The sequence below is a fragment of the Culex quinquefasciatus genome, chromosome 1 (genome assembly GCF_015732765.1).
Source record: "Culex quinquefasciatus strain JHB chromosome 1, VPISU_Cqui_1.0_pri_paternal, whole genome shotgun sequence".
NCBI lineage: Eukaryota > Metazoa > Arthropoda > Insecta > Diptera > Culicidae > Culex > Culex quinquefasciatus.
In genome coordinates this window covers 72,752,035-72,769,152 of record NC_051861.1, presented here as the reverse complement: position 1 = coordinate 72,769,152, position 17,118 = coordinate 72,752,035, and the positions used below count along the sequence as shown (strand labels likewise).

At 38.9% G+C, this 17,118-nt stretch overlaps 1 protein-coding gene across 2 annotated transcripts; it reads right to left on the bottom strand.

Moving 5' to 3' along the window:
* Positions 1-12,217: 12,217 nt before the first annotated feature.
* Positions 12,218-14,002, bottom strand: LOC6031441 (protein obstructor-E). Of its 2 annotated transcripts, none has more exons than XM_038249529.1 (5): positions 13,528-14,002; positions 13,181-13,396; positions 12,914-13,120; positions 12,639-12,855; positions 12,218-12,398 (listed from the first exon to the last, which is right to left on the bottom strand). In XM_038249529.1, exons 1-5 carry the CDS (start codon positions 13,568-13,570, stop codon positions 12,314-12,316), a joined length of 768 nt encoding a protein of 255 aa, XP_038105457.1. In that variant the 5' UTR covers positions 13,571-14,002; the 3' UTR covers positions 12,218-12,313. The 2 variants fall into 2 exon arrangements, with proteins under 2 accessions (XP_038105457.1, XP_001842246.1); XM_001842194.2 differs by having other exon boundaries at positions 12,218-12,418; positions 13,528-13,999.
* Positions 14,003-17,118: the final 3,116 nt, after the last annotated feature.

Genomic DNA, 17,118 nt, shown 5'->3' with positions numbered 1-17,118 from the left:
TTTTTTTCTTCTGTTTCGTATTTTTTTTTCATCACTAAACTCAAGCCGCCCGTCTGACTAGAGTGCCGACCAGTGCTCGAGGAGGCTCGGTGTGGCGGGCTCGTTCGACGACGACGACGACGATGACGACGGAGTCGAACATGTGCCGAATTCACTGTACCACAGGGCAACCGAGAAGTGGTGGGACTTTGAGATGAAATCGACTAATTTGTTTTATTTTATATACCAAGCAAAAGTTTGAAGTTTTTTTTTTGCAATAACTCGTGGAAACATGTCCAACCATATTAGGAACCATGGGAGGAGGCGCATGGTGGCTCATTCCGAACAGACGGTAATAACAAAATTCATGCCATTTCAATAACAAATACTGTTAAAACAACAGAAATTGTTATGGAATCTTCTTGAAAAATCCATTTTGCCTTCCTCACTGAGGTAAGGCTATAATCCTGCTCGACAAATGAACTTTTGAAAAACAGCTCGTAGACCTATATTCATATATACCTATCGACTCAGAATCGAAAACTAAACAAATGTGTGTGTGTGTGTGTGTGTGTATGCGTATTCCCCTTGGTGCCCAAAATTCTTGCCAAGTTTTCTCGGCACTGGCTGATCCGATTTGAGTCAAACAAGTTGCATTCGATCCGGTTTGGTCGGTGCTATTGAATTGTTAGAAGATCCGATAAGTAGTTCAAAAAATACGTATAAAAAAGTGTCAGAGTTGCGAATCGGGTGCTGGAATTTTGATGCCGGATCTCTCTTATCCATATAGCAAACTATGTCCGGATCCATCGTTGGTTAGGTAATGAGTCTTACCCATGAGGCCATGAGTCTAAAACATTGAAGATCTGGCAACGCTAAGTCTCAAGTTATGATGTTATGATGGAATTTGTTTCCAAACCCATCATATCACCAAATGTTGGTAAAAAGAGAGGAAGGCACCAACCACATAGGTGGGTTAAGTTAGTTTTTGCATAAGAGTTTAATACCGGTTTATGTTATCATAATAAAATTTATTATTGGTCTGATATTGGCTGAAAGCCAAAACAAATTTGGAATAACATTTTTTGCTATGGAAGAATAACTCCAACTGTTATTGGGATGATCGGATTAGTTGTTAAAATAACATAAAATAATAACAAAGATTTTTTCGAAGAATAACTAAAAATGTTATTAGTCTGTTATTACAATAACAATCCAATAACAAAAAAATAATAACGACGAATAACAAATCTTGTTATAAATAACATAAAATGTTATTGGCCTAGTATTTTCGAATATCAAAATATGTTATTCTAAAGTTATTTCCGTCTTCTCGGGATGTAAATTAAAAAAAGAGCCTTGTTATATGTTGTATTTCAAAATGATATGCATTTATTTTACCTTTTATTACAATACACTTTAAAAAAGTATTTCTTAACACTCAAACGTTCATTTTTTTATAACAATCTAATAACTTTTGGTAGAATTGACAATTTGGATGCTTCTGGTTGCAAAAGATCAAGATTTGTCTATATTTTGAACTGTCAGATGGGGGAAAAATGTGACCCGAGATATTCCGGATTTCGTTGGGGTACCTCGACCCTCTTATATGGGTTTTTGATCAATATATCAATAACTTTTTCACAGAACAATGCTGGAAATAATGCAATAATTCAAGGCATCATTCTAATACATCATCCTGCAAAAATAAATGACATGGTTAAGTCCTACGGGGTACCGAAGCCAGTTACAGTTGGGGACCAATCCACATCAGCTCAGTGAACCGTTTCCAATTGGAACCTGTTCCGGTGCCCGAAGGGGATGACATGTATCTACACAGAAGAAAAATCATGGTAATACTACATCTGGAAAGAGCTACACCTTTTATGTCAGAAAAAAGGTGTAATTTTACCTCTGGAAACGTTTAATTTTACCACTTTTCTGGTGTAATGTCACTTTTTCAGTCTAAATTGAAGTATAATTACATCATAAAAGAGGTAATATTCAACCTTCTAAAATTACAGCTTCCAAATTTACATTATTTTTTACTGTGTATGCAGGATGATGTATTAGGATGATGCATTGAAGTTCGGCATTGTTATGTTCAAAAGTTATCGTTGTATTGGCCAAAAACCCATAAAGGAGGGTCGAGGTACCCCAACGCAATCCGGAATATCTCCGGTAAATGTGGACCATATTTGTCCCGTCATGCTATACATTTTTAGAAAGGTTAATATTTGAAAGACTTTTCTAACAAGCCCAAAACGCTGAAGATCTGACAACCCTATCAAAAGTTATAACCACTTAGGTATTGTTTATAAACATTTATGAGGCCGGATTATTGGATGGGTAATCAAGAGATCTTTCCAAAGAGTCCAAAAGATTGAAAATCTGACAACCCTATCAAAAGTTATAAGTATTTAGTGTTTTGAAAAACCTTTTAGACCCTCCGTGTACGCACGAGAGCAAGCAGCAGTCAAGTGCTCAGTGCTCCATCGTTTTTTCGATTTTTTTTTGCCGTAGTTTACCGTGATTAGCCGCGAGTTTGCTCCTGCAGCATGCCAAAGGCCGGCCGTGGCCGTGGCAGTTCGAGTGCGGCCTCGAAAAACCCGCGAAGTTCGTCTACCGGCCGTGTGCAAAAAGGTAAACAAACCAACGCCGTGTCGGCCGCCATCGCGCAGGGAAGCGTGAGCGCAGATGGAATCGATAAAAAGTTACTACATCCCGGGTATGTTCCGAGATCACCAGTGCGAACCCGTTCCGGTACTTCCGGTGCCACGACCAGTGGCACATCAACATCCGCCAACATCCCCATCAGGAAGGAGTTCCAGATGCTGAGCGACGACGAAGAAAACAACAACACCGACGGTAGCAGCACTACCGACGACGACGACGACGATGATGGTCGTGCACGGAAAAAAGTGCCGACGCCAAAAAAGAACAATTCTCCAACGGAACGAAGACCACCTCTAATTTTTGTTTTAGACACGTTGGCGGACGATGTTGACGAGTTGCTGGAAGGCCTCGGATATTGTCTGAAAATCGGTAAGTCGGCAGTGCAAGTGATCACACTGAACAGAAAAGATTTCGACCTGGTGCTTGAAGAACTGAAGCGTAGCAACTTCAACTTCTACACATACGACCCAGAGAAGCCCCTGTTAAGGTCGTCTTGCAGGGTTACCAAGACCGTCCGATCGCCGACCTGAAGCGACATCTCTCGAACGCCGGAATAAAGCCACGGGAGATAAAAGTGCTCTCGCGAAAGACAACAGTCACAGGTACACACACCCTGTACCTGTTGTACTTCGACCGCGGCACCGTCAAGATCCAAGATCTGCGGCGGACTAAGACGTTGGACGGTTTTTGGGTAAACTGGCGGTTATACACCAAGAACCCGACAGACGTAGCGCAATGCCACCGTTGCCAGAAATTCGGCCACGGCTCGCGGAACTGCAACCTCCGGCCCCGCTGCGTGAAGTGCGGTGAGTCACACCTCTCGGAGGCGTGCGCACAGCCACGAAAGGCGGACTTGGGGGAAAATGCAGAGCAAACCAAGCCGCGCGTAATGTGCGCGAACTGTGACGGCAACCATACCGGCAATTATCGCGGATGCGTCGCGCGCAAGTCTTATCTCGAGGAGCAGGAAAAGAGGAAAAAGAAAGCAGCAGCGTCCCACCCTCCTCAGCGAAGTACGAGCGCAGCCGTTCCTGCAGTTGGGCAGCGTACGGTTCCAGCGGACAACCCAGCGATCCCTCCTGGATGGGGGCGGTCGTTTGCCAGCGTGGTCGCTGCCGGTAGCGGCGATGCGGCCCAGCAAGGAGTCACCGGGGAAGATCTCTTCACCCTACCGGACAGGGATGCCAGATACACAGATTTGTCTGTGTTTCACAGACTTTTGAGCTTGTGTCAGACATTTTTTAAGGTGCACAGACTTTTAAAAAACTTCATCAAATTATTATTTTGTAATCTTTTTTGTCGAAACTTATTTCGTAAGTCTACAAATGCTTAAAAACGCAATTTCTGATGGATTTCAATGACTGTGAATTGATATATTTGAATTTTAGACAAATGCACAGACATACACAGACTTTTTTACAGACATTTTAAAAAAACAAGTGGCATCCCTGCTACCGGAGTTCTTTGCTCTCGCGGGGGAGATGATGACGCGGTTTCGGAGCTGCCGTAACAAGGCAGAGCAATTTCTGGCCCTCGGGGAGCTGATGATCAAGCACATCTATAATTGATTATTTTTTTGTCTGTGATCTAGTTTTAAGCTTTCTCTTTATCTATCCTTTTCCCATTGCACTTTCTGTAAGTTTTTTGAAAACTTTTTCTTACTCTTGTCTATTCCATAGTTAAAAGTAATTTTTCGATTGAATTATGATGTAAAACACAGCTGAAAGGGACACCAAAACTCTGTTATGTACCTAAATGAACTCATTGTAACTTGATTATTCACAAATAAAACCGAATTGAATTGAATTGAAAAACCTTTTATTGAGGCCGGATCTTAAATATTTTCATAAAAATAAGTGTTTTTTTATACACTTTTTTGAGGCTGTGTAGTGTATTCACTTTATGAATGTGAGGAAGGCACCAACCACCTAAAGGTGGATGAGGTAGCGTTTTTTTATGAAAAATACGTTTGGCGGTCGTGAGATATCTAAAAATGGACCTCGTATTTGTGATCAGGGACCATAATTGCAAAAAAGGATTAAACGAACAATTCTTTTATTTATGAATATAGTTAAAAATTTTGTTTTCTAAGCGTAATTTGTAATTTTCATGGGAAAAATGGAGAATTACAATTAAAATCAATGGTTTAATGATCTTTTTTATTATTAATAAGAATATAATGAGTTTTGAAATATAACATTATCAATGTTTTGGTCCCGCCCGTGTGGATCAATCGGACCGCGCACTGGACTCATAATCCAGGGGTTGCTGGTTCGAATCCCGCGGCGGGCGCTCTAAAATTCTAAAGTGTAAATATGCGTATCCGGCGCCGTCGCTCCGTGCCGTACTCAAACACTTAGGAGCCCAGGGCGGCGAAGTCCTTGTAGATAAAAGGAAGACACTAGTGGTTGGTACTAGCAATAGTGGCCGACAGCTATAAAGTCAACTTCGTTTTTTATGTTTTGGCATAAATAAACATACGTTTGGAACTTACCGATGATTTGAAAATGCATGCCTTTTTTTTGCTTCTGTAAAAAAAGTTACTCTTGACCCTTTGTCCTTAATTATGACCATACTTTGCCCTCCACTTAAGATAAACGATGTCTTGAGCTTTAACTCCACACAAACTATTACTCGTTGGCCGAGTCTTGTGGCTTCCCCACCCAGTGGAGACCAATTTAATCCTCCATACATTTTATGTCCATAGTATTTCCATTAAATCTAACATTATTAGCCGCATTGACACTCTACTAAGTAGTGGTCGCGTGTGACTTTTAGCTTAGCATACTAAGAAGCTAGCAGGTTTAGAGTGTTCGTGTTCGCGGAGTCGTTTACCGTTACTTGGGGGAGAATAGTTTTTGTTGGATTTTTTAATGTGGTACTTTTACCTTAATTTAATTAAATGGGGATTGAAATAAATCATGTGTTGCCAGCTCATTCAGGGTCTTTGGCAGCAACTTTTAAATTTTTAAAAGTAGTTTATTCAGGAATAAAGCGGTATCTGCCGGTTGTCCTTGTTCCGCCCAGGAGTAGGGATTTCCGTAAATTCGGCCGTGATGGCTTTCCATGGAATGGAACGTGGCAGCATGATTGCTTGTAGGGCCAGACCAATCGTAAGCGTTAAAAAGCTTCTGGTTCTGCAAGTCAACGCCAAAACCAGTCAAACGTATGCTCTAGTTTTTTTTTGCTGGCTGATACATAAAAAGAACCTTTCACCTTAGGTAATTCTGATCGCGAAAGGGAAACCATAACGTGCACTTAACCAATTAGGCGCAAAATGCACGAAAATGAGCCAGTTGCTTGGCGAGCAGCAGTTGCTGCAACGGAGGCAATTTACGATGGTTCAACATCCAGGCTTTTTTGCTTCTTTTGACCACCTACTTTGGGCCGTCACCGGCTAGGTTATGTAATCGAAGTCGAAATCATTCACTCTCCTTGCGGGCGTGTTTCGTTTGACCTCTTAATTATGGTATCTTGCACATTTTACCTAAAACCACCCTTTTTAAATTTCCTTGGCTTCTATTTTTAAAAAAGAAACCGACGCAAAAATGTCAACTAGTGCTACGCAAAATCAATAACACTATTAGAAATGTTACTGATGAAATAACTGCTCCATGCGGTCCGTTTAGATAAAAAAAAACGTTACTTTATCCACCTTTGGATGGTTGGTGCCTTCCTCACATTCATATAGTTAAGGCTAAGGCTACCAACTCTTGCAGAGCAAAAATCCGTACGACAGCATGGTATAACAAAAACTGTTAAGGAATTATTTATATAAATGAAATTAAATAAATTTGAGAAATTTGAGAAACTGTGTCGTTTTTACAGCTATCAAATTTCACAAAATGCTTTCAGAGTGCACGTTTAAAAGTATTCATAAAATAAACCGTGATTTGAATCAAAATATTATGTTCCTATTTTTTTTAAGTTCAAAGGTTTACGAAATGTCAAGTTTGCTTTAATTAATAATATCGTTCTCAGTGTTTTCACGAACACGTTTCCAAAAAAAAAAATATCGAAAAGGTTCTATAACATGTGAAACACAACAGTTTATAGGACCTTTAAAAAAACTCTAGATTTGTTAATTCAAATGTTCAAAGGTTTTCACAAGTTTTAGATGTTCTTTGGATCTTTTAATGGATAAATATATTTAGTAAGGAATTTCTAAAAGAACAATTAGACATTTTTTAAAAGGTCCTATCAACATATGAAAGACAATAGTTTATAGGACCTTTTAAAAAAAAACTCTAGACTTATTGATAATCAAGTTTGAGTTGAGGAAACTCGGAAATGCTCCCTTTTTAAATCAAACTCACAGTAAAATAAAAATAAATGTGAAGTTTTCCATGGAACTTCGAAAAGTTAAACTCCATGTTGCACACACACTCTCACTTTTAATTTTTCGATTGTGTTTATATGATCTTTTAAGAGCGAGTTGTGGCGCTATAACCATGGCAAATAGTGTCCAGGGCATTTGTGGAAATACAAAGTCCCATCCTCGAGGGTCCCGGAGCTCCAAAATTTCTTAGCATGGTGCTCCCAACGATTCATTGCTCTAAAAACAGGAACGTGAGCGGGGGATCCCCACGTTTCTTCCTCCCCTGTAGATTCAGAACTGTATTGCTGTTTGAACATTCGTGTTCAAACTCAATCCAATTCAACGAATCATCTTTGCGGTGAACTTTACGCAGTTGGCCTGGCCGCTTTAACGTTTGTGATGTTTCAATGCAATTTAATGCAATGGGGCACTGCAATTGTTAATAATGACAAGAGGATGCTAGGCGTTAATCAACCTAAGGCATTTTCCAGGATGCCCTCGAAAGACTGGCTGCGCTAGGGTTAGATTAGATTAGATTAGATTAGATTGTGTTTATATGATCTTTTAAAATGTTTTGATGAGAACGATATCATTTTTAAAAGCAAACTTTATATTTCGAAAACTTTTAAACGTTTAACAAAAATGGAAGAACATGAAGATGTGATTCTGCAAATTGCAGTTTAGTTTGTGAATATTTTTAAACACGCAAGTCATAAGCAATCTAACGTCATGATTCGAAATCCGGACACTTAGTACCATATTATTTTTGTTATAGCTGGCAAAAAATCATGTAATAAGTTGGAAATGTAGAAATATCATAAGGATGTAGTATAAACAGTCAGTTTTAAGAGAATGCATACAAAATATGTCTTTTCTAACAATTTTTCATCAGAATTTGAAAATTAAAATGACTTGTTTTGCTTCGAATCCCGGACACTGTTAAAGCTGATTCGAAATCCGGACACTTTTGCTTCGAATTCCGGACACTCGATTTTGCTTATGAATCGCACAAATTTGGACTGAAATGTTAGTGAATGGCATTCTTTAGGTCTCAAATAAGCTGTTAACATCAAAACAATCGATAGTTTATATAAAAATGGCTAGAATTTCAGAAAATCAAAAACATAAATTTCTGCTTTGCCTTCCCGGTGCTTCGGACGCCTATGAAATATTTCCGTTGAAATGTTTCACATTTTTGGTAAACTTATAATTTTAATTTATTTAATTGTTTTGGCATTAACTACAGCGTTCAAACAAACTGTAAATTATAGTTGATGTTAGAATTCATCAAATAACACAGTTTGGACATTCACAATGTGAACTTATATCCAAACAATTGATAAAACAAGTTGAAGTGTCCGGGTTTCGAAGCGTCCGGGAATTCGAATCATGACGTTAATAGCAAAGTGAAATTTGTAGAATGTTTTTATTTCAAATTTACACATCGTCAGCTGTGTGCTATCTTGTGACATAGACCATTTTGTTCGAAGATAAGTTAATGATGACGTTTTGCTATATTTAACAAACACTACAAGATGCTTGTACCCTATTTTGGAAACTCGCTTCCGTTTCCCGGATATCGCAATACACACTTGTGACATAGACCAATTTACCATCAAAATGATTGTGCACACTTGTGGCACGTCATACATGTTGTTGGAAAATGTGGAAATATTTTTTTGTTTTTCACAAATTTATGTACACACATACTTTCTAAAGGCAATGCAACCTTTTGTTTATAATAATATACTGATTATGTCGATTAAACCATTGCTTTAAGCTTATTTTAGTTTGTATGGGAATTCTGTGCACACTTGTGACATGTAGTACAATTTTACTTTCGAAACACACTTGTGACACGTGCTTTTCAGAATTTTGTTTACATTATTTACTGTATCTTTTTACTTGTGTCACCAAATTAGTTGAAACTTGGAACGTTTGTTAAGCAATAGTATACGAACCGATTGCTTCAAATAGTTTGGCTCTATCATTCATAGTTTTGAAATTATTTACCAACAAACTTTAAAAATCGATTTTCTCGAAAAGGACTAAGTGGTCGTTGTCACAAGATAGCACACAACTGACGACATATAAATAATTCCTTAACAGTTTTTGTTATAATACTGTGGTGTCATACGGTGTCATATACCACACAAGTATCGAGCTAACATTCCCATCCACTTCCCCGTGACCCTGCCACTGGTCGTGGCTGGCGCCGGTATTGATCAGCATGATAGGGGCCTTTGAGAAGATGCGAAGCGAGAAATTCCACGGCTTGTGGATGTAACTTCTGGAGGTCCTGGTCAATAACGGAGTAGCAGCTGACATTGACCAAAATATGAGGTCGATCCGATATCTATAGCCAGAGTTAATCAACTGTCTCATTGTAGACGCACTTGGCAGGAACAATGAAACAGCTGGGGAACAATGAGACACTCTACAAAAATCAATACTTTTCTAGTAAAACATCATATTTTTATATTGTTCCATTGCAGGTGACTTGCTTTGAACATTTTCAAGCAATTATGTCAACATGATACTTCAATTAAAAAGTATTTAAATTTTGTAAAATCCATATATTTTACGAAATAACATTATATTTTTGGTTAAATGAAGTTCAAACTCAATAAATATGCCAAAAATCACTTCCAATTCATGTTTTGAAAAATTTCCATACATTTTGAAAAGTTTGATGAAGAAAAATCAAAGTGTCTCATTGTTACCCGTGGGCCGAAAAGAGTGGGGAACAATGAGACAGCCCTGGATTATGGGTACCTATATTCTTAATTTTGGTCAAACCTAATAAAAGGACATTGTAGCCCAACTCATGCCCTGTGAAATGACGAAAGAAATTTGGAGAAATATTAGTTTTTGTGTTAATGGCAGCCTATGAGCGAAAATGTTATTTTTAGTCAAAATTTACTTTTACACCCCAGAATCAAACATGTATGAATAACTTGGCAAGGGAGCGTCCATAACCGAAGCCACTATTATGGCAGACGTGTATCTAGTAGAAATCATTTTTTTATCATTTTAATGAAAAATGTTTTTTTAAATGCATTATACACCTGTCCAGTAGTTTTACCATCATTAGTTTCCAAATATATCTAATATATCTAAGTATTTCCGAAAATTTTATTTTCTGGTAAAAATAATTTTTTTGTGGTGCTGTACATTGGAATTTCATAAAAATTCAAAACATTCTTAAACAAGCCCAATCATGCTTAATATAATTTCATGGAAATTTTGAAGTTTTTTTGGGAAAATATGTTTTTGTCCCCTGATTTTTCAGATCAATTTTGAAGGGGGGCGACATAAACTTTAAAAAAATATTTGCAACGGCCTCACACAGTAAAAAGAGATTAATTTAGGAAAGTTGAAAAATTCTATGGTTGAATGTTACCTCTTTTTAAATGTTTTTTTATCTATGTGAAATATTTACACATAAGACAAACACTTTACACTTTTTTCCGAAAAATCTGTCATTGGCCAGTTTCATCATGTATTTGCCTTCCTCACCTTACTGATGAAACGCTATAAAATCAACTCCTATTGCTCCTATTGAAAATCAATAAGTTAGGTAGAGTACATCAAAAGTTATGCTAACAAACGATTTTCATTAAAATCCGGAAGATTGTAAAAAGGGTGGTTTTTGTAGAAAGACTCGTCATGTTATATAATATTAGAAAGGTAAAACACCTTTCAAATCTCTCAAAATTTATCAGCACTTTAGTGTTAAGGAGCTATTACACTACGGCAAACAAACAAACAAACTCGCACTTTTTCGTGTTTGACAGTTAGCCAAACTCACAAACTTGTTTGCGGCAAACCCACAAACAAGGCAAAATGTATGCAGGCTGGCGTTTGTACAAACAAATCCAGGCAAACAAACAAATCAGGCAAACTGGCAAACTGTCAAAAAGTGCGAGTTTGTTTGTTTGTTTGCTGTAGTGTAATAGCTCCTTTAATTTAACGCTTATCAAAGGCCGGATCTCAAATATGTTGATGAAAATATTGTCCGGATCCATCGTGCGACCCATCGTTGGATGGGTAACTAAAAGATCTTTCCAACGCGCCGAAAAGATTGAAGACCTGACAACCCTACCATTGGAAAATATGACTATATCTCAATGTGAGGATGACATCAACCACATAAGGGGTGGATTATGTAATGTTTTTTTACATGGTTTTATTGTTTTTGTTATAAAAAAATGATTTTTCTGCAATTTGGATGTCAAGTTATATAAACAGACTTGATTACAGAATAGTACTTAAACTTATTGATTAAGATCCCGAAAATCCTGAGAGTCATTGTTGCAAATCATGTGAGATACTTGGTGATGTACCTTTCAGCACGTCGTCCGTGCTTTTAGGTCACTCCAAGATCTTTTTTTTTTTCAAAATGCACCCTAAAATATCAAAAATCAAGCCATCCACATTAACGACCCTGGGTCTTTTTTGTGGTCTCTATTGCAAGTTTCTGCTCGAACCTAGGAGTCCGAAGGCTTGAATGGGGAGAGCACCCAAACATCTTTTACTCCAAGGAACCTTCCACCCCAGTGTTTGAACTGACGACCTTTGGATTGTGAGTCCAACCGCCGCCAGCGATTCCACCGGAGTAGGCTTGGTCTGGTGTGTTGTTTGTACTTATGGCATGGAGACGACTCCTACACCTGGAATGACTTAACGGCCTAACAACCAAGGCCGGGACCGACATTTTACTTCCTCATCCGATGGAAGGTTGCAGCAGATGGGAATCGAACCCAGAATCATCCGCTTACAAAGCGGACAGCGTAACCATTCGGCCACGCACTGACACCCAAAAATATACCTAGTTGAAATTGATTTTTACGATAAACTGATTATTTCAAGGCATATTTCATATGTAGCAAGCATAGATTTTTCAATTTAAAATCAGTGCTATCGTTATAACTTGTATCCAAGTTTTATTTAATTTATGTTTGGGATTGATTCAAAGCATCAAAATCAAATAGAAAAACAAGTTGATGTGAAAATTTTATCTTTTTACGCCGTCTTGAAAAATAATAAGTTGAAATAAGTCTGAATCAAAAGTAAAACAAAATGATGCGTTAAATAAAATGCTGTTCATGGACAATGACGTCTTGGCCATCCGAAAACGGTCCACTTTCTCACTTTCAATTTTTTTCAAAAATGGCCATGACTATGATGCAATCTTTGACTATTGATTAGGAATTTCTTTCAGTACGGTTGAAACATACAACCTACCACAATGTTATTATTATAATTCATTTGTAAATATAAACTCTCTATAAAAATTAAAGGTACACTGACTTTTTCAACGGTAGGCACTGCGCGTTCTTACGGTTCTACTTTGTTATCTCTAATGTACTCCAGCCTTCGCAAAATTGAAGACACCATGCTCACTTCCTCTTCGTTTTTTCGGCTTCACCGTACCAATCCTCGCTGAAATGGAACAGAATCATTATCGATGACACACAAGAGCACAGGCCGTGGCAGCTTTGTGAATGTTTGGCCAGATTAGTCGCGGGTTAAAAACAAAAGCATTAGATTTAGTTAAAGTTTAGTTGCATGCGAAATTAGTAAGCGTGTGGAAGCAAATTAGAGAACCCATCCAAAACTGTCACGATCTGTACTCTGTTGGGGAGTTGGAACTCTTGCTTACCACCCGGGGACATTCTCCGGCTCGTCACACCGCTGGATGTCTTCGTTATATACAAGTCCGGAGTCACAGTTTCCCTTTCTGGGTTCGACTCCGTTGAGACAAATGTAGAACTTGGAGCAGTCCTCGGGGTGAGGATAGTTGGGGTGGGTGATGATTTGGCCATTTTTGTCGCGTTGTTGGAAATCCTTCGGACACTGGAAGCCGTCTTCAAGTTTCTCTGGAAGGGGAGGGGGAGTTTAATTTGAATGTTTAGCTTGAGTATTGTTTGCACATACTGTTGGCATTGCTTCCACAGTCTTCCCGGTTTGCCATGTCGGGCCAAACGCATGTGCCGGTTTTCAGACTAAAGTGCAGTCCAGCGACACAGTTCATTTCGATTTCTCGACCATTGACACAGTTGTAGAACACGTTACAGATTGTGTTATCAGGATGTGGGAAGAATCCATTTTGCCGGGGACAAACTCCGATTGGTTTGGCTTTTTCTGTAATGTTCATTCGATCAGTTAAGGGTACGAAAGAATATTGAACGATTCTAGACTCACGAAGTTCTGTGCGATCCTTGCAGTCCACGTTGTAGGGTTGATCACATTTGTTCGCTAATTTACTGGTTGGGTCGAATACCAGTCCATCTGGGCAGAGTTTTTCTGTCACACGTCCTCCGTTGCATTCATAGTACTTATCACACTGGTATGGATCATCAAACTGCCCATCCTCTTTTGGACAGGTAAACTCAAAGTAATCCTCATCGGTTGCGCCATCTTGAATAGGAACATTCGAGAACAAAAGGAAAACATGATTCATCGTCACCGGCTGTAGACTTTCATTGCACCATATTTACATAACTAGCCCACATTTAAGCTTCAAGGTTATCCAGCTCAACGGTACTTACAGCAGCCGCAAACCAGCAAAACAACCAGGAAGAGTCCACGCATTTTGATCCTAATTTACTCGACGAAGATTCCCACTCAACGACTTCTCAAGAGACACACTTGTGTCACGAATTCAGAATTTCTAGAATTTTCGGGGCAGCCTTTGAACCGAACACTACACAAGTTTTTACCAGACTAGCGGTCACTATTGATGAGTCTCTTTCTTTTTGTTAGCTTGGACGCCCCTTCCTTGTTGGAATGGAATGGCGTCGTGATCGCCAACGAGAGACAACGAGATCAACCGACCTCGTGGTCCATACGGGCTAAACGCGGGTCTTGTTGATGCTGTGCTGTGACACAGCTGTGCTTTAGAGTACATATATGAGTGAGATCTAGGTCTTTCGGTGGCGTAGCTGTGTACAAGCCGCAGGCAATGAAAGATCAGTTGAACCTCCCTCACTTGTCCCAACTGGCCGCTATTTGACCAATTAACCGCACCGCGCGCCACCACAGAGTCCACTGCGCATGGGCTATATAGCTATAGTAGAACAACCAGTAGGGCTAGTAGCAACTTGTTTGGACAAATTGCCAACGACGTTCATTTTTCTAGCTCAAGAATTTCAGAAAATTTTCTCAATCGATTCGTATAATATTTTACAGATTCTTTGCTCGTGACTCGTCTGTCACTTCAAAAAGATTAGGATTTACACCAATAGAAGTTTTTTTTCCAAACCCATACATAAAGGCGACATGTTTTTGCGTGTTATTTTCAAAATACAATCCTTACAAAATATATTCTATCAGTAGATAGATTTTGTTACATTCTGAGCAAAATTCACCGAACTCTGAAGAAAGGCGATACTACTTATTCCTACGTTAACTCGACACTGAAGAAACTGGATGTACGCATGAAGTTGGCACTTACGTCACTTAACTGTTTTACAGAACACTAGTACCAATGGCTAGTACCTTTCTTTTCTGCTAACCTGAGCAAGTGCTAGAGGCACTTGATACCCATTTTTATAGTTATTCCTTTCGCCACGAGATACAAATCAGCGACCTCTGGATTGTTTGCTCAGGGCGTGTTAAAAAAATAAAATTAAATGAAGACAAACCCAACTAGATTTAGAGTGAGAAAATGAAAAAAAGCATACTCGTCTCTTCCTACGTCAATACTTGCATATTGATTTCAAATTCAACGTCATCGGACTCGGTGCGAAATTTGCTGACCGGGTTTATCAAATCTGGTGCTTTACGAGCTTCCATTCGCTTGTGTGCTGATAGACTCAAAATTCTGCTAACCTACCAGAAAGGATTACAACTACGTTCGGGATTTCTTGAACAACACAAAGATTGAATACTACAGCCATGACGATCCAGGTAAACGACCCATGAAACAGGTCCTCCGAGGCCTGTACGACATGGATGTGAATGTGCTGAAAGAAGAGCTCAAATCTCTTAAGTTGAACGTGATCGAAGTCTTCAAGATGACGAGACACAACAAGGACATCAAGAATCGTGATCAACTGTACCTGGTTCATTTCGAGAAAGGATCGACAACGCCGTCTGAGCTGAAGGCAGTTCGGGCAGTTTTCAACATCATCGTGACTTGGGAGCGTTATCGTCCAGTGCACCGTGACGTGACACAATGTTCGAACTGCTTGCAGTTTGGACATGGTGGAAGGAACTGTTTGATCAGGGTCGTTGTGCAACCGGCGGAGGTGAGCACAACACTTAAGCTTGCGAAACAATCAACGAGCACATCGAAGCCAAATGCTTCAATTGCGGCGGCGACCATTCGACCAAGAATCGAAGCTGTCCAAAACGGGCTGAGTTTGTAAAAAATCGGCAGCAAGCGACGACGAGGCACCAACCAAATCGCCGTAAGACACCACCAGCATTCACGGACGTGGATTTTCCTGCTTTGGCGTCGCCAGGAGCGGGATCTGCTCGAGTGGTTCCAAATCGGCAGCCATTGCTGTCATTTTGAACCAAAATGTGATGCAAAAACATAATTTAATTGCATAAAGCAAAAGCACCTCAAAGTAAGCCATTCTCCCTTACAGTTATTATTAATCATTATACCTGCTGCCAAAAAACCCAGCGAAACGAATATTTTTACGATGACAACGGTCGCACAACGCTGCCCACCCCATTTTTTGCTGTCCCATTGAGCGATAGTTCACATACATGCCTGGTGGGCAGTTTCTAGATCGTGAAGGTGTCATTTTTTACTTCTATTTTCTCATTAAGCAAGCATGTCTTTCGGTTTGTTGTAGATATTATAGCGGTTTGACATGCAGAAAATCGTCGTCTTTTGACCACTTTCAGCCGACGCGGCGTGACCAGTTGGATAATTATGCAAACTATCCCGAGGAGACTGGTTCGTCCACCACTTCGTTATTATTGACTCAGAGATCGAGTGAGTGAAATAAACATATGAGTGCTTTTACGTTGCGCCTGATCACTCGATATATGTACATATGATGATCGTTGATTGTTTCTCGATTACGCGAATTGTTTTGCGTATTACTAGGCTGTGCATCGTTGAGTGAGTGAGGTAATGGCTCAACTCAAATTAATGGAGTTATCTAGAACAACCTTGCATTCTTTTTGATGAAAAAACTTAGTGATTTCTCCAAATTATTCGAAATGACCGAACTTTTGATACACAAATTGTTATCACATTTCTATTTCAGCATTCAGCTTCAGATCAACAGACGCGATGCGCCGTTTCGAGTCCAGCTTATTGAATTCATTCGAATTTGAAATCTTCAAAACGTCAAGAATTGGCTATCACTAGTTCAATTAGGTAAATATGGGTTCTGTATGCATAAATGTATCATTTATGGATTTTAGATGATTTTGTTTTATTATTAAACATACAAATTGTGATCTTGATTTGTCAGGACAAAACCATATAATTTTGGCAGCTGTCCTGATCGATGTTGTATCCATAGCAATGTTGTGGTTGGTGATAAGGAAAATGCAGTAAAATAGGCTTAGAAAAATGAACTATAACGTCATGATTCGAAATCCGGACACTTAGTAGCATATCATTTTTGTTATAGCTGGCAAAAAATCATGTAATAAGTTGGAAATGAAGAAATATCATCAGGATGTAGTATTAACAGTCAGTTTTAAGAGAATGCATGCAAAATATGTCTTTTCTAACAATTTTTCATCAGAATTTGAAAATTAAAATGACTTGTTGTGCTTTGAATCCCGGACACTGACAAAAGCTGATTCGAAATCCGGACACTTTTGCTTCGAATTCCGGACACTCGATTTTACTTATGAATCGCACAAATTTGGACTGAAATGTTAGTGAATGGCATTCTTTAGGTCTCAAATAAGCTGTTAACATTAAAACAATCGATAGTTTATATAAAAATTTGCTAGAATTTAAGAAAATCGAAACCATAAATTTCTGCTTTGCCTTCCCGGTGCTTCGAACGCCACTGAAATATTTCAAATGAAATGTTTCGCATTTTTGGTAAACTTCTAATTTTATTGTATTTAATTGTTTTGGCATTAACTACAGCGTTCAAACAAACTTTAAGTGAAAGTTGATGTTGGAATTCATCAAATTACACAGTTTTGACATTCAT